Source organism: Taeniopygia guttata, chromosome Z (assembly GCF_048771995.1).
Source record: "Taeniopygia guttata chromosome Z, bTaeGut7.mat, whole genome shotgun sequence".
Lineage (NCBI taxonomy): Eukaryota > Metazoa > Chordata > Aves > Passeriformes > Estrildidae > Taeniopygia > Taeniopygia guttata.
The window spans coordinates 74,848,111-74,870,126 of NC_133063.1; the positions used below are offsets into that span (position 1 = coordinate 74,848,111).

Consider the following 22,016-nt stretch of genomic DNA (forward strand, 5'->3'; position numbering starts at 1 on the left):
TTCAGGGTGCTTCACTGCCTCCTTTGGATTCGTGAATTATTTGCGAAAAGACAAGGATGGGAGAAGAGAGCTCATTAAGGAACCCATTATAGCAGTTTTACCATCCATTTTGTAACTTGAACACCTTTGCTATTTTCACCTGGGGAAACAAACATGCTACCCTTATAGAGAAAGCCATCCAGGATAGTACAGACACTTGCTACTCATTTCAAACAGCTGGGAGTAAATATCCGGTTGAGTGAAATCAAATTAATATAGCTAATTTCACATTCCTATGGTGGGGATACTTTCTTCTACTGCTGGTTCTCTTTCAGCTCTCTAATCTGGAGAAGATGTCATTTTCACTCTGTGATGACCCTGATCCTTCCTGGAGTGCCAAGGGGACATTTCAGGGGGGTGGTGGACCTTGACTGCCAACATACCCAGGGATGCTCCTTCTGCAGGGGTGAGATTTTCTTTCTGTACAATAGAATTTTGGGGGTTCATTCTTGGCTGTCTGTTAGTTTTTCTCCCTTACATCCACTCCAAGTTGTTTCTGATACTGCTGCTATGCCCTGTCTTGAACTTTTAGCCTAAAGGGGGCTGCTGCACTACTGGCTTGTCTGCAGCAGTCAGCTGCTAATCATCATCAGATTCTTGCACTTTCCTCTGGCATACACTTCACGTGTGCATGCACTTATGTGCCTGCATGCAGAGGTGCAGGGTTAATCCCTGACTGGCTTCTAGCAGCCTGTCTTGAGACCATTTTGGGAATGAGTGAGTATAGGACAAACCACAGTGACTTTATCATTCAAAATTTATACAAATAAACTACTTAAAAACCAGTGATAATGTCTAAAAGTGTGAGCAATGTGTATGACAGAGAGCATGCAATAACATTTCAAGGAGTTAGTTTCAACAATAATTTCTAGACAACAGTAGAACAAATACCGTAAAAACTATAAAAGCAATCAACATAATGACTCCTTGCCACAACTCTGCTCCATTTTCTGGGCCCCTCACTGTCAAGCAGGAATGTGGTTTCTTACAGGCATACGTTAAATATTTTGTCTGGGTTTAAACTGTTCTGCCCACAAAGTTTAATATGCAGGCTTGATGCACTAAGAATACTGATGATTTGGTTTGCAGATTACTAGTTGTTGTGGTTGTAAATATGTTGTCATGCAAATGCCTATGGGATCCTATTTATGAAGACAGCTACGTTTTCACTTCTCTGGGGCTGTTTTTCAAAGATGAAACATTCTTCCCAAAGATGCTTATAACTGGAAATACTTTGCAGGAGTGTAGAAAGCATATAAAGTCTGATCCTGATGCTGTTCAGTGGGTTTTCAGAAGAGCTCAAATATCTCCTATACAAGGCTTTTAGGCAGACAGGTCAGGTCAATGTGAAAAACAATTGTGCAAACACAGGCCACCACCCCTTGACAAATCCACTTTTTGCAAAAGTACTCCAATTAATATATATTTTCAAATCCTCTGAGTCACAAAAAACATGTTACTGACTGCTTATGTGCCTTATATCTTTGGCCTAGGACCTTTGGGGAAATATAACTTAGGACCTTTTTGGGAAATATATTTTACTATGTTCCCTGAAGCAGTATTAGTTGCTCCAGTCATGATACAGGAAGGAGCAGGATAAATCACAGCCAGTGATGACACCCACAAACACACCGAGGGAGCATGTATTCATGCGTTTTCAAAAAAAAAAACCATCATGAGAATTAATTACACAAGGCACTTCAAAATCTTGTGATGTAGAAGCCAGTAACTGTGTGTCTAGTGCTGGAAAATCTGGCATTATTTATTCCAAGATGCATTTTTTTCTAGTTGCCAGCTACATGCAACTGAATCCTCTCTGTGCTGCTCTACTTCTTGTACTGTCTTCATGAGACCACAGAGATCAAGAACAGGTCAGTCAAAATTACCCAAACTGCCGTTTTCAGTTGATTATCCTTGACATAGGATCTTGTTCTTTCTTAGGATCAAAAAATGCTTCTCTGAAATGCAATCAACCATTCATGACCACAGAATCAGTTAGAGCCACTGCTGGAAAACTGCTCATTGTAATGGAAACAAAAACAAATTATTAAGAGTTTGAAAATAAAAGTATTTAAACTTTATACAAAATATTATTAAGAATCCAAAAATCTACTGTTTACTTAAACTCATAATTATTTCTTCCCTAATGAATCTTCACTTAAATTGACAAAAGTCTTGAAGAACATGTAAGATTTTTTGACATGGAGTGCAGTAGTATATAAACTGCAGAAATGGCAAGATGTCTGCTATTGGAGCCCAGTGTTTTGTGGAACAGTGGCAGTACAGGCCACATGTTATATAGTGATGCCATAGTAAAATATTCATACTCAGTGTCCCCCAGAAGAATAAAAGAAAACTTACAATCAACGGAAGAAAAATATAGCTGGAAAAGGACTTCCTCAAGTACTGAAACTCAGCTGCATAGTTTGACTCTGCCCTTAACATCCACTTCATTCTTACTGGAATCACTAATCTGATGGTCAGGCCAGACCTGTTTTTTATTATGTGGTAAAGAGTTCCTTTTTGACTCTTTTTAAAACATTAAAATGCATAAGGGAGCCTAAAGTCAACCATGTCTCTCACAACTGAAGTGGTGTAGCTACTGCTATATTCATAATTCAGGAGAGGGATATAAAAAGCCAAGGCTGAGAAAATTCAAACCAGTAATGTAACTAGTGTTTTAGAAAACACTAAAATTCTATCCTTGGATTTCCTAAAGGAAGCTCTGAGTGCCCCTTAACAAGATGGGGGGAGAGGGCTCAAAATTATATCTTCATGTTACACACACATAAAATTAACTAGTTTTGTTGTACCCACCACATCCAGTTACCATAGAGGATGGGATAGTAGATTTTACTGTCTTAGGCATCAAATAATAGGTAACCAATGTTGTTTAATTATAGTAGCCATGAGCAGCATTTCTTCAAACACAATGGTCATGACGTGTGGGCATATGCTTAGAAGAATTTTCTTTATTTACCACTAAACCAGTTAGGCAGAGAGTGGTTTGGTGATCATTGGCCAGGATTTCAATAATCTAGAGAATTTTAATGTAATTGTCTATACCATGCACCTCACTTGTCTGTATCTCATATTCTCACTTCTGAATATGGAAAATACAAGATGCTTTTGAATCATGCCATGGTAACTGTGCTACTAGATAGACATACTTATAAATTGCAAAACCTTCACTTATACCAAAGAAATTTGCTAATTTGGTAGTTAGACACATGGCACTGTGATTCTGACGTGCACTATAATCGCCCTATACAAATTAGGCACTCCTCCATATGTGGCAAGTTTGTCACAGGGTGGATGTCTCAGGAAGGGCTGTCCTACTGGGGGCATTTCTGGGGCAGTAGAATTAATGGCATACAGCTTGCTTCCCTACCTGTGTTTTGAAGACTCCAAGCAAAGACTGCCTGTAGGTCAGTGGAAAGAAGGCTCTATTGGACAGAAAGACCATAGAAATGCAAAGCCTAATGATTATAGATGGCACTTAAGGAAGTGTATCCATGGCATGTATAACTCCTGGTCTTACAGCCTCTCCTGCTATGTGATATTACAAACTATAAATCACTAGCCTTACGCATTGCTGTTGCATAGCATTTCTGAGCAAAACCGCTCAGAAATGCTACGCAACTAGCATATGTATTTCCACCTACACATAGATTTTAGAAAGCTTAGCATTTGATGAAAGCTGAGCCTTTATTTATCTTCATATAGATAAAGAAAGCTATATTATAATAAACTTTATTAAGTTTAAAGTGTGTAGTTCGGCCAGTATGAAAGCTCTACCTTCTTCCATCCTACTTTCATTAGTTTTTGAATTGTCAATGGCATCGTAGGAAATTAATGACAAGCTCACAGTATTCTACAATGCAGTGAATGTCCTTCTCCTTGTCCATGTAATTACAACAAAATAATATATATTGATCAGTTTGATGAAAACCGACAGATAGGAAGTTCTTGTATGACCTAAGGATTTAGTTTTCCATGTCTAAAACTGGTGATGTTTATTTGCAAGTACTCCTTCCATTGCTCAGAAATTTGTCTCTACTGCAGCAGTTGGTTTGACTGGAATATCACATATTTCTTATAGGTTAGGTTTAATTCTCTTAGTCTAGACAGTTTTCTTCAGTTCCTTGGTATTTGCATCCTGAGTGCCATGATTTTCTTTATCTTCAACCACTACACAAAGGGCTTTTATTTTGGAAATTCAGATTCTATGCCCACGCATTACATGATAAAACAAATTATAAAGCAGACTAAATATCATAAAAATTAGGATTTTACTTCAATTTTCACCTGTTTTGCTTTGTCACATACCCTATGGTGTTCCTTTCCATTATTCCTGATTTCTTACTTCAATAAGAGAAATATTGAGTGCCTTAAGATTCTATCATATACTCACATGCCTGACTCTGTACAAGCTAGTCAGATAACTCTACCAGACACAATCATTCTTCAAATATTTTAGAACTGTTTCTGTGATTATTCAGTCCACATATGGATTTGAATTTGGAATTGCCAACTGTCGTGAATTCAAATTAGAAGGTCACCAGATCCTACCAGTTGTAAACCCAAGAAATAGAAATTATTTCATTTTTTCACCTGTTTCTCTGATAGTGAGAACATTTTCTGCCTTGCTTGAAAGGAAAATACTATCTTTTTTCACTGCTTCCTGTATTTCTACTATTTTGCAACTGTTTAATCCATCAAGTAGAAACTGCTGCTCTTTGCATAGTGAGATGCAGTGCTAAGAAATGTAATATGGAACATGATAGCCTCCAGGTTATTAACATTATAATCTCTTCCAGTATTTTACTGGTTACTTAAAAATATATTTCTGTTGCAGCATAATAGTGCATTCATGGTCACAATTGTATACAGGTAGGAGTTGTTCTCTTTTCTAAAATATTTGCAAGAAACATAAACAAAAACCATATGTTTCAAATATTTCACTGAATACCTTTTTCCACTCCTATGTGTATGTTGCAGCCATTTGAGTACTCTGCTGTTTCAAAATCCTACCATTTACTTTCATGATTTATAACATTCTTTATCTTTCTATATTTTAAAATGTGTCTTCTGCCTTAACCTGAAGATTTTTTTCCTCAACACTAACCTTCATAATTGCTCAATCTCTGTAATTGACACAAGAACAATTCCAGCTTTCAAATATGTCATTAGGTGTCTTTGTCCTAATAATGCTTGCTGTTTGTCTGCATTGTTAATCTTTATTAACTTGGCCAACTTGGGGGTAAGCAGTCTGTGCCTTTTGCTTAGAAAAACACATTGTGACTGAGAGGTGTTCCAGCTACGGGGCATTTTCACTATTGTTTTGATATTCAAAACCCTCTCACTAAGAAAGAAAGATTTTTCCAATGATCAAATATCTTGCTGGCTCAACATTTCAAAGTGTTCTTTGTGCTGTCCTGGCATTTTCATTAATTGCTAGCAGAAGAGATGGGCCAAAACCCAAAGACTTTGAATCCAGCCTGTCTCCATCCTCCACACCTTCTCTTGTGGAAACTTTGGAAAGCTGAATACAGACACAGAGCCGAGTATTGCAAATTGGCAAAACACGAATCCCACCTCCACCTCAGGGGTTTTCCAAATCCTAATCCAAAATGTACTTCCTAGTCTTTTTTTTTCTTTTTTTTTTTTTTTTTTTTTTTTTTTTGTCTAATTTCTTTGTAAGATTATTAAAACTTGCATATTCTTTCCTTCATTATATTTTGGCAGTTTCACTTGATTTAGGCTCACTCATGATGGTCTATGCCTGCTTATAGAATCTCAGTTTCGATATGAAGAAAATGGAAATGTAATTGAATCCTATTTACTTCACAAAAGGTCATATAAACAATTACCTATGCTTTACTTCCATAGAAGGAAAAATGAGACAAGACAAAAGCCTTCTAAATAAGAGATCCAAAGATGTTTAAAATGCTATGCGGTTTTTTTGTTTGATTTGGGTTTGTTTTTATCAGTAAGGAAATCTATAACTCAACTGACTTCCAATTACAAAAATATAAGCTCTGTTTCTGCAGTGTTCAAAAGCAGTATCATCTGCCCCAACTGCTGCTGTGTAATCTCTTTAAAATCACAGTCTTGACAGTTTGAATAATGAGACTTCTCATTAATTACATGTGACCTATTTATACCTTCTGTCAGTATCTGTTTTCTGGTTAATTTTTGCAAACAGCATGCCTAGAAACTTTCATGAAAAATAAAACTCATATATTGACTGGACATCTGAAGTCAGGCCTATGATTTAAAAACACAACAATGACTATAAAACTATCCATGGATTTTAAAGAGTTATTGACATAGAACAAATCTCTTACTTACTTAAAGTTATTTGCAAGATCTGGATGTTCTGAAAGGCAATGGAAATGCACTTCAATTAATGTGACTTTGCTATACATATTGAAATGAGATTTACTTTCATGTGATTTCTCATGGAACTTAAGCACCATATGGATTCATACAGCTAAGGCTGCAAGCTTGCAGCTTCAGAAATGTTGTACAATTCTGTCCTCTGTTAATACCTTAATGTAAAATCATGAGTAAATTACTTAATCTCACTTAATCTTGCTGTACTTACAGTGCCCTGTTTTTAAAACAGAAACTGATTATTTTCTGTATTTTGTGGGCTGCTCAAAAAGCAAGGCAAGTTAAGTTTTAGAGCAAGCTGAGATACAGCAGTGGCTGGGAGGCAAAAGGTATGGAAAGAGTGGAGATAAACAAGGCTTCTTGAAAAAGCTTCTAAAAGTAGACTTCAAAAGTCTACATACAGCAGCACGACAATGCAGGAAACACTGTCTTGTATGAAGTAATAAGCCTGAAAGAGAACTTATGTAAGTGGTTGTCTTTCTCACCTGGAATTCTCTGTCAAAGCAGGAGAAGGAAGTGATTTTGCATCTCCTGTTGCAGAATTTCCCTATTTTGTTGTAGTAATTTAGGCTCTCAAGCATGTCAGTTCAAGATGTTTGGCTCATCCACTAAACTGCCACACCCTTACAATGAAAAAAATGAACATTATGTTAAATTGTTGTTCAAATATCTTGCTGGCTCAACATTTCAAAGTATGCTTTGTGCTGTCCTGGCATTTTCATTAATTGCTAGCAAGAGTCTATAACCATTTAGGCATTTTGCTGAAATTTTGATTTTACTGCTGCCAAAGGTCTAGGTCTATTACTGAAATACAGATATCAGATATCATCATTCATAAGGTAAATGGTAACAAACTAGCAAAGCAGGGGGGAGTTCTCTGTAGCTCATTACTTTAATAAGTACAGTTAAATTTCAAGAATGAAGCAGTCCCCATATAGGCATTCACACCAACTTTTTCCATGATTCCCATGGAGGAAGCAACTGTTCAGCTTCAATATTGAAAGCTAAAAATGTTTCATGTGTAAGCATCTCATTGGTCTGATTTCTGTTCAGCCAAAAAAAATGAATTAAGCAATATTACATATCATCCCTTTCTTGAGACCTCTCCTCACACTGGATGCGAATGTTGAACACAGAGAGATCACACTGCACCTGTTCCAAAGTGACATCATTTCACTCTGGTGCTCATGGCAACCAGTCTCTTGCAAAGGGCAAAGATCTGATGAATCTAAAAGCTGAACTAAGTATCTATTTCCCTGCTAGGTATGAATAAGGATTTTCTTCCAGCTCAGAGATGTATTGTTCCTCCTATCACACTTTGGAGCCTCATCTCAAGTTGGAGGTCTAGGTTTGTATGCATCAGCACATTAACCTTTGAGGAAAAGTGCTTTCATAATCTCACATCATGAATATCTAAATGAGCTGCACCTAGACACTCCAGAATATTACAGTCCTTATAACTTTCACTCTAGTTTCTTTCATAGCCTTGGAAGGTACAGAGATACACACACATAAATGCAAATCCTGTCTATATCTCCTTATAAAGCACTGTCTTCCCCCCTTCTTCTCACTTTCCATATTTACTATAGAAGAACAAAAAATAAATCTAAGAACAACTGCTAACTGAAAAAGTAGAAAAAAAAATAAAAATTCCATTTTCTACAGACTGTATGGCAAAAAAGAAGTCCAGCTACCAGGAAGAGACAGGTGTCTTCTGAGTGACAATGGTAACATGCTCTCATCAGGGAGATCAGCTCCAAAGCTGAGTTCACTCTTTCCTGCTATACAGTATATTAATGTTTATAGGCTTTTTCTGCCTGCATGTGTGTTTTTCAAATTAAGTATTGTTAAATCTGTAAAGCTTAAAATACTGCTTCAGACACCCACCTTAGCTTCTACTTCCATTTCATATAATCTGCAATAGGTAGAGTACAGTGTCAATTACGAATTCTGCTTCTTTCAAACAGATGCAAACGGATTTAATTTTACACATGTCAGCGATGAAGGAAAATTGGAATGAATAACCACTTCAGAAAGTGGAAGGTGTAATTTTCAGAACACAGAGTAACAAGTATTTCTGCAATCTCCCTTGAGATGGTGAAGGGCATGTATTTGAAAGGTTAGGGTTTGGAGGAGACATATTTGCACATATATATATACTCAGAAAGTGATGCTGAATGCAATCCTAGATTCACCAATCTCCAGTATCAGTTTTTGCAAATGATTTTCAGTGTCTCAGGACTTCGTCTGTAGCATTAAGATTTTGCTAAAATCAACCTCTGTCTTACTGGGGAAACAACACTGCTGGGCACATTAGACATCATGCACATTGGCTAACATTTCCCTTAAAGTTTCAGCTATTAATTCTGCTACAGATAGCAGTCTTTTATTGCTCTGAATTCTTGTATGCACTTGGGGTATATGACAGAAAATCTGGATGTGAACAGGACCTGAGTTTTTGCACTCTTCAGACAAAGTTACTTTGTTTAGAGCATATTTTCCTTTCATAGTGTAGACTTTATTTTATATATATTTGTGCATCCAAAGAAGAAATACCACACTTCATACTCTCAAATCAGTGTTCCATATATAGAAAGAAATTTCAGCAAGACAATTAAATTAACTCCATACAAATGCATATATGCAGTGTAATAAAGTCCTGGACCTAAACAGCAGGATATGGAGATGAGCTCTAGAGCCCTTTAAGGTACTTGATGCCTTAATGTAATTTATGTAATTTCTCAGTACATCTACCCTTCTTTTTTTTTTCTTTTTTGGTTTTTTTTTGGGTTTTTTTTGGGGTTTTTTGGGGTTTTTTTTTGTTTGGTTTTTTTTTGTTTTGTTTTTTTGTTGGTTGGTTTTTTCCTTGGTTGGGTTTTTTTTTTTTTCTTTTTCTTTCCCAATTGGGAATAATTCAAATGAGCTTTTAGGTAGATCCAATACTGCTCTGTAGAAATTGGCAGATATTGGGCATGACCGCTCATTAAAGCTATATGCAAGAATTTGAGTAGACCTTTCCCTTGGACTTGATTCATGTGTTTCCATTCCCTGAATTTCACTTTGATTTCTAAGTTCAGCTATGTGCAGAAAACTGAAAGCCAAACTGTTGGAAGAATGTGGGTTTTTATTTATAGTGGTTTTTATTAAGAATATTTATGTGATTTCTTGAAAACATTACACGATTTGCATGAGTTCATTGTGAAAATAAAATTCAAGCTGCATTTTAGACTCTGGTCTAAATTTTGAATGTGCAACAGAGTATAAGTCATGGTGAATTTCATGCATATTGTAATGCTATTATGAATATCATGCTGCTGTGCTAGTGATTAAACACATATCTTGAATAAAGAAAGCTCTTTAAAGTCACCTTTTTGACATGTCTGAACATTGCAGACTACATAATTTTGTGACATTACTGTAAGACATCCAACTCACTACAAGTAAGAAGTTGAAGTTCTGGAGCACATCCAAAAAAGAGCAACGAAGGTGGTGAAGAGTATGGAGCACAAGTGGTGTGGAGAGCGGCTGAGGGAGCTGGGGGTGTTTAGCCTGGAGAAAAGGAGACTGAGGGCAAACTTTATCACTCTGTATGTCTTTGAGTTGGTGGTCAGTTACTTCTCTCAAGAAACGTGGTAGGAGAAGAAGAAACAACCTCAAGCTGAAAGAGCAGATGTTTAGATGGAATACTGGGAAGCTGAGGTGGTTGTCAGGCTGTCCAGGAAGTGGCTGAGTTACCATTCGGGGAGGTATTCAAAAGATGTGTAGATGAGGTGCTTAGGGGCATGGATTACTGGTGGACTTAGCAGTGTTAAGGTAACATTTGGACTTGGTGATCTTAAAAATTTTATCCAACCTAATGATTCTATGATTCTATTGTATAATAAACTCCTGTCTCCCACTATCATTCTTCATGAAACATTCCCATCAGCTGCAATGGAGTTCCATGATCAGAAAACTGTCAGAAGACATTGAATATAAATAGAATTCCAAAAATATTACTCCATCTAAGATGATACAATTGTCTATTGAGGCTTATGTACTCATAAGAAGAATATAATATACTTCCTTTTTAAAAAGCCACATTTTCCAAAGTTGAACAAGTAATGCAGCATTCAGAAATGGGTTTATATAGCATTAGTGCAACATTTCCAGTTTAAATTCAGACTAAGAGAAAGAAAGAAAAAAAAATAAACCACACAAATCCAAACACATGGTTATGAAAACATCTTTGTCAGTTGTTCCATCCATTGTAAGTCATGTAATCATAGTTGCAGCATTTTTTTCTTAAAAATAAAGCAGTCATGAATCATCTACTCAATAATACAAATCTTTCTGTTTACATTAAAAAGTTTGTCTTGAGAATTTCATTTACAGAATTCCAGGAACTACTGTGAGTACTTCTCCAATAGCATTAGTCTTGTAGAAAATGAAAAGAGTAAGGGGGAAAGCATACAACAATAGCTAGGAGTATGGGCAAAAACCTTTTGTGCAGCTCTCAGCGTGTGTGTTGACACTGTTGGTAAAGCAAAAAATATGAGGGCTTTACTTTTGGGGGATAATGGTGTTATTTGTAAAAGATATACTAGATTTTTAATAGATTTATATGTTGAGTTTCCTGAGTTTTAAAGGGCAATAGGAGAAGTCATAATTTCTCTGTTGATGTCATCCTATGGTTGCTTCCTCACTTCTGATTGTGCAAAGTGGTCCACCTCTCTCCATTCTTCCATGAAGAAGTCACTGAAGTTGCTGTAGAGACACATAAAGATGTACTAGAGGAATCTTGAAACCTATTTCAAACCTTTTCTCATCCCTGCTATGTTCAGTTCAGCTACTGATTTTCCATCATAGCACCTTCCCACTGAGCCTTTTCAGTCTTTCTGGCCCTGCTTTCTCACCTGCCAATTCTAAAGGTACCCCACCAAATGACTGCTAGGCAGTGAAAAGTTGGAATCCCACTGTTCCTAATTACTCTCATTTCTTATTTTAAATTTCTTCTTCAGCCCCATTTCCTAAAACCCACCTTCATCTAGTTGAAATCTTTTCTATTTTGGTTACAGATGTCTTCAGTGTTTATCCTGTTATACAAAGCCAGACACTTCTATCCACCTATCTGACTTCTCAACATCTGTGACTTTTTTTCATTTTTCCACCCAGTTCTTTTTCTTTTACAAAGTCTGTATCTCTCTCCATCTGTTCATCCAGTTTTTCCTTCAGGCTAGTTTTAATTTCTACTGATGTGCAGTTCTCTTAAACAGTCTGTGGTCTACCTTTGCTCCTTTTTTCTTTCAGGACAGGTCCCCAGTCCTGACCCTTGGCAGAATTTCTTTTTCCTTTGCTAGCTTCTGACTTCAGTCACTTTTAAGACTCATGGCTAACGTACTATTCTCCACCCCTAACACACATGTACCTTACTTTACTGTCTGAGCTTGCTAACATACCAGAATCATGACTTTGCTGGGCTTTCTATATGCCCATCTGGACATGATGTGACCTGCAGCACCAAAATTTTGCAACTGCGAGGCATCCGGCTCAGTCCAATGTGGGAGAATGCCTACTGCTTTTAGAAAGTTCTTGAATTCACTTTGAAATTTCTGCTTCAGAAAATAAAATAAACAGACAGTAAAAAAAAAAAAAAAAAAAAAAAATAAATTTTAAAAATACTGGGGGATTCAGGCAATGCAGAAGCATGAGCAGGCAAACTAAATGAACTCTGAACAGACTGCGAGCAGTTATTTGAAATTCCTATCTGTCAAATTAAAACTTAAAAGTCAGAGTTTCCACCTTTCCTGAGGTGGGAAAGTCTTCCTCCAGTAATCCCACTTTCCTTCCAGTAGCTAAGGTATCAAATTTCCCCAAAGAATAAAAATGTAGTTACCGAAAGACTGTCCCCCAGTCTGTTGAAAACATTTTTGCTTCACAATTTTAAAGCAGAGTCAGATCTCTTGATTGCTGAGCACTTTTCTGTGAAGAATACAAGGCTTTAGCAAACTGTGCATTCTCCCTGGAGGATGTAAGCATTTTCCTATTGGTGCTTTTTATGGCATACGTTATGTATTGACACAGATTAAGTTTCCCTCCTGTCTGGAACAACGCACGCTCAGGAGAGCTACTGACCTAGCAGTAAGCGTGAGCAGCTCATGGCAAGTGGTGAAGCCTAGCTCTGGGGGCTGCAGGCAGAACTCCGCTCCGCTCTGCCACTCTGCCTCTCTCCTCCTACTCCTCCTCCTCTCCCGCTCTCCTTTTCCTTCCCCTCTGTAGTCGCTGCTCTTTCCCCAGACCTCTTGGCTTTGTTGTGCTGCACGTCGGAGTAGCGGGAGGGCGATTGGCGGAACGCCGGCTCAAGGAGCGCTTCCCCGCGGCTCACGCCAACCCAGCCTCCCACGGCCGGGTCAGGAAATCGGGAAATGTGAGCGGGGCCGATGGAGGCGGAGAAGCGGGGCTGAAGGCTTGCACCGCGCTGGGTGTGACAGCGGCCAGCCGAGCGCTCCGCAGCTCCTGCGTGTCCAGCCGACAATGGACTGCTGCCGCTGGACAGCCGCTGGCACCCTGCTGCTGGCTTCCCTCGTCCTGGTAAATGCCATTTCTCTCCTGAAATATGTACCGCCCGTAGCTGATACTGTCTCTGTGTGCATATATGCGGATGGGTATGTTTTTAATCTCTTAAGATCGTAGTTGGAGAGAGTTTGTTTAGAAGTCATGTAAGTTTTATGCTCTCTACAGCACTGCAGAATTGGAGCCTTGATAGTATGGGCTGCTGCAGGTAGAACCAAGAAGATGGTGTTGGCATCTGCTTTTTAAACTTGGAGAGCTATGATCTGTGAATGGTGATTTAACTGCTCACAATTTAGAGAGGTGATGTTTCTCTGCTCTTTGCATGAAACTATATCACACTGTAATGTTCCTAGAATGTTCTTCCTTAAAGAAAAAAAAAAAAGTTTTAGTTTTGCCCATGCAAAGAAAACTGAACTTTTTCCTGAAACCAGCTTAAATGAGCACTCATTATTTACGTACCTCATTACAGAGTCAAGTTTATACCAACCTTTGAAAGATACATTCTGTGATACCTGGTATACTTCAGGGAAGTAAAATTGATCATTGCTATATTATTTTCCTGCATACTTCCCCTGATTATCCTGATAGGATGCTTACAGCTGAGGGATGTACCTATGCTGTTTGAATGACATTAATTTTATGAGTGGTGTGTTGGCAATCAGAAAATCTGCAGAAAGGATACCAATATACATACACTTTTGATACCAGAGTCACCTTGGCATACATATGTTGCCCTTTTCTTAGAATTTGATCTAATGTAGTAGTTCAAATAGCAAAAGATCATTAAGAAATACGTTAATTTTATGGCAGCTTCCATCTTGTTTATCTGTGTCAACCAATCTATAGTAAACATTGTAAACTAATCTTAACACAATTTTTAGTAGCCAAACAGAGAGCTAAACATTAGGATAACCCTGTTCAAAATGCTTATTTTAAATTATTGTATTATTTTTAAAATGAACAGCTTTTTTGGATTTAGAGTCATGAAATACTATTTGAGCACTAGAAATAAGAATGCTATCTGGACTGATCTAAAAGTCTCACTTTGTTTAAAAGTCTATTTTCCATTTTTAAATACTGTATTCACAAAAAATGGCATAAAGTGAGCATAGATTCTCTTTCATGAATGAAAATGATATGTTTATTAGCTGATGACTGTAATAAGTCAGTAGTGACTGAGACAATCCTGCAGGACTAATTTAAGGAAGATCAACAGGAGATATGACTCAACAAGAATGTGTAAAGACTGTGGGATTTGGCCCCATGTTAAGTTCATACTCATAATATTTGTATGTCACTCTGCTGCTTGTGAATTAAGTTCTCAGTCCCTGATTCGTGAAAATAAATAATGCATTCTGGTGCCAACTATTAGGCACTATATTCTACATTATAATAGTTTTTATTTGTATGACTTACCATGCCTCAAGAGATTCCCCCACCACCTCCCACCAAATCTCTTTGTACCTTAAGAATAGTGATGTGAAGCAAGCTTAACTTTCTTTTTTGAATCAGACCATTCTTTTGTTCCTTCCATAGTTCGGAAAATCTCTCACTTACTTTCAGCAGGAGATTAGGTAAACATTCCAGTATTTGACTTACAGCTTGGCTAGAGATAGGAATAAGTTGTAGGATAATTTGGTATACCCATTCCTACTGTAGTTTATTGCAGCATGAGTTCACCAAAGGCATAGATGAAAGAGTAGAAACTTTACTAAGATCTATCTAAGATCTTTACTACAAGCTTTCTACTTTCTATTAGTTGAAAGCTCATAGATGTTTTTTGAGAGAAAACAAGAAGTCATTAAATTAGGCTGTGACCTGACTGTTAGCATCCTAGATGTTATCTTTTAGCCAAGCAGACAGAATGAGTTTGAAATCTCTGACAATCAATATTTGAATTTATGTGTATTGCCTTGTATCTCTTCTAAAGACCCTATCTTTCCCACAATAACCATCACCAGCAGCTTCTTGTCATGTGGCACTTCAGTAACATCAGCAAAGTTCACAGTTGTGAGCACTAAGGTTACTCAAAAAAAAAAAAAAAACTTACAGGATTGGTCTTAGAATAATTCATCACACATTCCTAAATTTTCAGTATGACACAGTAGAGCAAAGTAGCGCCTAAATTCTTTCAGCATCCTCTCCCAGGAAGGAGGTTGCACAGCCCAGGCACGTGTACAGCCTATGTACACTCAATTAGCCTATTGCTAAGGCAATTGAGCCTTAGTGGCCTCACTGGCTGTGACCAGTCCACAGGGAGCGACAGCAATAATCCCTCCTCTTTCTCTCACTATCAGCTGCCTGGAGTGATGTAGTAGTGAGTGCAGTTCACTACTCTATTGGGGTTCTTAACCTTCTTCAGAAGAAATTGTATTCATTTTCAGTTGAGTGGTGCTTAAGTAAGGTCACTGGGGATCCCTAGTGTATTTTGTTAACTGTCCTAAAACTTGCTCCATACTCAGAGAACCAGTTTCTCTAGCATTTATGTGGACTAAGTATTTTCACAGCTACTCTTGAGAATCTGAGCCATAACGCTAAGGTGCTTGTCTTGAAAAAGAAGTATGAAAAGGCAGTTTCTCTTTCCAGAGAAAGACCAGATATTTGTAGAATTTTGCTTATTGCTCCATAAACTTTTCATGTTAAGGAAATACTACTTTTAAGAGCAACAAAAGAAAGCAGGCGTTTTGTTCCAGAGATTTTCCTTTCTGTTAGTTTAAAAATAAAAGCCTAGCACAAGCAAATCACAGTTGTCTAACTCAAAGGAATGTGGCCAAACCAAAACCAGCCATGAGCTCAGCTGAACTAGAAGTCAAATCACGTCATGTCAGAAGGACATTTAAACACATTTGCATTTGTTATTTGCATCTTTTCAGCAGCATTTTTTAGCTCTTTGTTGCTCTTGTGATACTTACAGAAGTAACACTAGGGACTGTAATAAAGTACATGTGTTTTTCTGCAGGATTTCTTTCTTTTGCTGTGCTAATTTGTACATGGAAAATAGTCAAATACAATAGTTCATTCCTTCCAGGCTCTTTGGCATTACACTCCCCTATTATCTAAGTGGGTCTGTCTTGGATGACCACAAGTGCAATTAGGCTGTGAAATGAATATGTTTCTTGTTTACATCTGAATGTATAAAGCTTGACGGTTTCTCCTTTCATGTGTAGATAGGTCTACCTACTGCTGTGTCAGCTCGTCTGTCTCTAAAATTGTAGGTATATTAAGGGGATTTTTCCAGTATGAGATCCAAAGAACACAAATGTATTTTCATGCAGGATCGTGTATACGTACAGACTAGCATTTGCTCAGATTGGTTGGATGAGGATGAACTGAAATGCAGAGTTCAGCTATACAAAGCTAAGATTTATTCACATGAAAATATCTCACCATTATGGTTTGTGACCCATGCTGCCATACTTCAGATATGTCTATAAAAAAAAAAAAAATTCTTATAGGAAGGACTAGATGCTACTTAGTATGTATGATTAGAATATCTTCCTATACTACTCTAGAATTCTGTATTAGGACATATTTTACTAACATCTTCCTTCAGATTCTCGAAGTATAAAACTTATTTCTTTTTCTACCAAGTGCAGAAGCTTGCATGAGCTAAACTAAGGTTGTGTAATGAAAGGTTTTTTTTTGTTTTGGATTTTAGTGAAAAGAAGTCAGCACTTAATGTAGCCTATTGAGCTATTGGTCTGCTTCACCAGTGTCACTAAAGTTCAACATGTTCTTTTAATGACCTTGCTAGATTCATAGGGTTGCAAAAGAATAATAAAAGAAGGTATGTCATAGAACACTGTGGAGAGTCTGAAGATTGGAATGTTGGTGACCTGTAGTCATGGATCTGTCAGCTGGACAACCTTCAGTGTTCAGAAGGTGCATGAGTCAATGTGAAGTCTGAGAAGGCCACATGACCAGACAAATAATTCTTCAGAAGAGGAGTATCAACCTCTCCATGACTAAATTTTTGCTGAAGCAAACAAAATCTTAATCCCATATAACTGTGTCATTAGGTGTCCAAATAAAACCTCATGGTTTCTGTTGCATTGTCAAATCTGCAGACAGCAGTCTTGGTTCTATTGCTTTTCTGCAGCTATTTTCTTAACCTTGCAAGAAAACTCACAATTGTATGGGAAACAATTACATGGGGGAAAAATGGGAAATTGCAGTCTGAGGAAGAAAAAAGAATGGTAAGATCATTCTTATGGAAACAATTAAAAAGCTAAAGGTATTGTGGGGAAAAAAAAAAAAAGGGTAAACATACCAACCACCAGGTGCTATGATGATGGAGAGCAGGAAAAAGAAAAATAAGTTATTTGTCTCAGCCCAAGCCAAGGACAGTTCTAAACAAAGTCTTCCTATCAGGTGGAGAGTAACTAATCTAAAAAATGGCATTAAGTGTTTATTTAATCAGAGTATTGTACTTAGTTGTGAAATAAAATTTCTTCCTAACCCTTGAAAAGGAATGGCTAATTTTTGCTGTGGGCTTCTCCAGCTTTTTGCATCACCTTATGGACAGTGGGCTTGTCTTAACAGATGGCTGGCCAGTTTTGCATACTCAAGGTGTTGCAACATGTTCTAACTCTTAGATATATGTTTAGGCAAAATGGGGGAAGTAAGCAAGTGATATACCTTTCATGGAGTGAGATCTTCTCTTAGGTGTGTTAACTCTGTGTAGTGTTGAATACAGACCAATAAAAGCCAAAGCTTAGTAAGAAATGACCACTTAGATGTCCTTCTATCTCAGGGAATGTAAATAATTTCATCATAGGTCTGAGATTTTCTATAATCCACTTTTAAGTATCCTCTTTAGAATTTAATTCTATGTATGACCACCTTCTTTTTTTTTTCTGTAATAACTGAACTTTTCCAAACTACTTATAAAAATAGCTTAATTTGGGTCAAATTAAAAGGGGAGGGAAAGCAGTCTGTTTGTTTATGAGATTTATTTATAATTTTCTTTCCAGCATATGTAGAAGTCTTAGTAGTTTTGCCACCTGTGGATTTTTTGGTCACTGTTTATAGGGGCAGTCCTTCTAGCTGTGCAGAGAAATTAGTGGTCTGTTCATTGATTCTACTGTACATTAATTTTCACATTGTTTCTACTTTAGTCTTCACTGCCTTTATGAAATCTCTTCCAAAGCTTCAACCTTTAAATTTTCTGCTTTTCAAGAGGAGGTTCAGCAGAGAGGGTGTCAGGGTAGAGGGAAGGCTTGTGTGATAATGCAAGACATCCTGAAATAAATTCCAAGAGTCCTCAACAAATGAGACAGGAAATTATATGCAACTTATAATAAATTCAAACTGTTGCATAAAATAAATATATTCATTTTGTTTCCATATGAATAGACTGTGTGGGTGTTGAATTTCTCCTTCTAGCTTTGTTGGATATAATCTAAGTCCCTGTTTGAAGTTTGCTAGTGTGTTGTTCACATTCTGTGCTGTATCAACAGAGACAGATATGAAAGGAAATAAAGGAAGTAATAAGGTCTCCTACTGTTTTGATGCTGGTATCAGATGGGTGAATTATTTATTTATTTATTTACTTACTAGCTTATTGAAATCCTGTATTTCTTTGAGTCTGAATTGTTAAAAGCATGAGTTGCTCAGGGCAAATATAATGGACCTAAACAAGCCCAAGGCTATCTTCTTTTATTGTAAATGTCTTTTGGATATGACATTTTCATACTTCCTGTAACTTTTTAGAAGAGAGAGGTTTTTCAGGTTCCTGTGGTATGTCCAATATGTCCCTTAAAGGTCCAGCCATGTTTTAAAAATGGACGATCTGAATTAGCTGAAGGGGAGAGAGAAGTATTGTAACAGAACTACATGAAACAAAAAACTTGAGTTGTTATGGCTTTAATTATAAAATTCGGCCACTCCAAACTTTAGCAGTCTTGTAATTCTCCAGAGAGCTCATCCACCCATCAATGCTGGTAAGCACCAGGTCAAGAGGGAGCATCTTATCACCTTTGTTTGACCACCTTGTGATAAGCTGAAGATATAGAGAGAAATGCATATCCTTTCTGTGTAGCAAACTGGTTCAAAATGTGGGTGTGTCATTTCTAAATTTTTTCTCCCTGTACAGCAAGGGAAAAAAATATTTTCATAATATGGGATTAGAGGGAAGCATAAGAGGAGTAGCAGCAGCTTATGTCCTTGTCAGTGTTTAGCCAATTCCATGTTGGCAGTTCAATGTAAATGCATAAAAAAACTTATCCTTACTTCCTGCCTTCTTTCCTGTCTTCCTGCCTTTCTTCCTGCCTTTCTTCCTGCCTTCTCCCTGTGTGCCTTCCTGCCTCCCTCCCAACCTACCTATTTTTCGCATGAATATTTCCGTTTGGATTTTCATACCTTCACTAAGGCTTAATGTTTCAACTCCCTATATGGTCCCTTGTCATTAAAATAAGCACATATATATCTCCAGGACATAACTGAGGCCATCAGAAGAACAGGAAGTTTCATTTGTTCTGTATAAAGCTCATAATTGCGGATGTTGTCTGAAAATGCACAAATCTTTGGAAAGTTCTCTTCTTTTGCCTGAAATGCCTCCTCCAGATGACCAGGATGTCATCTGCCTGTTGTAACCTATGTCACCTTGCCTTAGTCCTGTGATCTGCTACAGAGGCTGGGATGTCCTAGGTCTGAGTAAAAGCTATGCTGATTAAAATCTGTGCTGATGCAACAATGTCTTCAAGCTTAGGATTTCAGAACCAGGGTTCCTAACCCAGATAAAATGTGGAACATTGTGATCTCTACCAAAGGTTATGTTAGGAGTGTGAATATATGAAGAATAAGGTCAGTTTACTGAAAAGGAAAATGGCCAATATAAATTTCTTCAATGTAAATGTCTTCTTCCTTGGAGACACGTTGGAGCTTTCAATGTCAGGTGCATATTGGCCATTTTTTTCTTAAAGCTGCTGAACACAGCACAGCCAGCACATACTTTCATTTTTCACTGCTTAGAAAACACTTGGCATGCAATAGGCCTCATCACAGGTTACAATTTTACTTTTCTCTCATCTCCTTACTGTGTGCCTTGTGTGCTTTTTCCCCTGCCCACAGTTCTTGCTACCTGGTAGACAAACCTGAAGTCCTAGAGTGCAAGATGCACTTTTGAACTCTTGGGTGGGTTCCGAATTCTGGAAAGTGATTTCACCTATCCTGCATCTGAACCAGTCCTAGCCTTAAAAACCCTGAATCAATAAAGTGACAAGTCTGAGGCTGAGCCAGCTTGGACTTGCTCTGTATTGGATCACCCATACCTGGTGTTTACACCAGCACTGCAGGATTTAAATACAACAAAATGTTGTAACTTCTGTCTGTGACAGCAAGAAAGAAAACATTTGCATTCACATTGCTCTCCTGGTGCATTTTTTCATATGGGTAAGAGGGGTGTGAGATAGGACTGAACTGAGTCAAGCACTGTTATAAAATGTTACACAGAGTTCACTGTGCACACGTTGAAGTGATATCGTGTCAGCTCCATTCTCTGCCAGCAACCCCTTCCCCACCCCTCCAGCTGGCTGCTGCCCTTCTACGAGAAGAAATGAGCTCACATTTGGCACATTTCCCCTGGGATACAACTTCCAGTCCAGGTTTAGGAATGGCTGTTTAGCTCTTAATGTCCTGAGATGGCTGTTAATCGATTCTTCCCTGTGATGTTGCACACTGGAAGCTGTGTCCTCCCATACTCACAGCACAGCTATATGGCTTGCTTCAGGCATTGTGAATCCCTTGTGACTATGAGGACAGCACTGGCAACGTTCTTATCTTTTTGAGATTAATGGATATGTGGAGATACTGATGTAAGAGAGTACAACTGTGTACAGCACTGAGACTACAGACACAGTGTTTTCAGAAATTCAGTGTGACACTTCATCCCATTACTTGTGCAATAGCTATCAAGTCATGGTTAGGAAGGGATGTGAGGTTATTGACCTTTCAATAAACCTTTGCTTTCCTGTGCAAAAAGAAAACATACTATATTTATAATTTTCTTTCCCCCTAGTAATAAGTCTGTCTTGCTGTTAAGAATAAAAGACAAAAAGAAACATAGCACTTGAAAAGGACTAAGACAGCAAATTTTTACTAATGTCCCTGAACTGAGCTAGCTGTATGTGTATCAGGTGTTTTCCTTTAGGGTAAAGAGAAATCCTCCTATTATACTTTCCCTTTGTTCACAGGAGTAGAATAAGCACTGGGAAACTGCAAAAGTATCTTGGTGAGATTTCCTCTTCAATCCTCATCAAGGTGTCTTCCCCTGTTTCTTTTAAGTGATGGATGATTTGGGGCAAGAAGAAAGAGTAAATTTAAAACTAGCCAGAAAGAGATTTGGAATTTTTTTTTCTTTATTCCTTTTTAAGAGACTGAAATAATAAATCCTGGGACATTTATCTGCACTAGAAAAATCTGAGCATAATTACCCAGAGTTCAGAATACATGCTCACATGCCTGTGCTCCTGTACCAGGGCCTTCCTTGGGGTTTGCAGACATTCAGATCAAAGGTTTCCTGTGCCAGGGGTTTTCCATAGGAAATACTCTCTTGATCCTCTCAGAAGCCTTTTGCTTTGACTTGCAAGTAAAAAGGAGGCAAAAATTCCCAAGTTAACTTCCAAGACTGTAAAGCCTGGGGCAAGTGGGATGCTGCTGCTCAGATCACAGTTGCATTCCCAGTACAAGGGAGCCACGAGCCTCTAGGGAACTGGGTGTTCGAGTGTTCGAGCAATAGCCACTTTCACCTGATGGTCTCTGTGGCTACTTTTCTTTCCAGGTTGTTTGCCAGGGAATACAGTGTTGCAGAATTTTGAACCGTTCTGTAGGCATCCCTATGGAACAGCACGCACTTGTTCATGGCAGCAATGGCACCTGCATCCACTCAGCACCTCAGGTGCAGTAAACAACTCAGGCCAGTTGGGTAAAAGGGCATTTTCTCTTTTCATCTTTTGACTTCTGTGAGAGCAGAACTTCCATTACTTTGGTAAGCATGACAGGTAGGCAGGATTTTTTGGTTTGTGTGG

The 22,016-nt window shown here is 37.9% G+C and overlaps 1 protein-coding gene across 5 annotated transcripts in view; it reads left to right on the forward strand.

Annotated features, from left to right (window-relative positions):
• The window catches only part of ADAMTSL1 (ADAMTS like 1), a 391,430-nt gene that overhangs the window by 203,675 nt on the left and 165,739 nt on the right, over window positions 1–22,016 (forward strand). Inside the window, exon 1 of one of the 5 annotated variants that reach the window (XM_072922778.1) lies at window positions 12,192–13,008. The exons of 3 other annotated variants lie outside the window; for them this stretch is intronic. Coding sequence is in view for 1 of the 2 variants with exons in the window: in XM_030258677.4 (XP_030114537.4) it covers window positions 12,952–13,008 (57 nt within the window). In the remaining variant the exon portion in view is untranslated. Of the gene's footprint in view, window positions 1–12,191; window positions 13,009–22,016 lie in introns of those variants that run through there. One more of the 5 variants, XM_030258677.4, reaches the window with a different exon arrangement.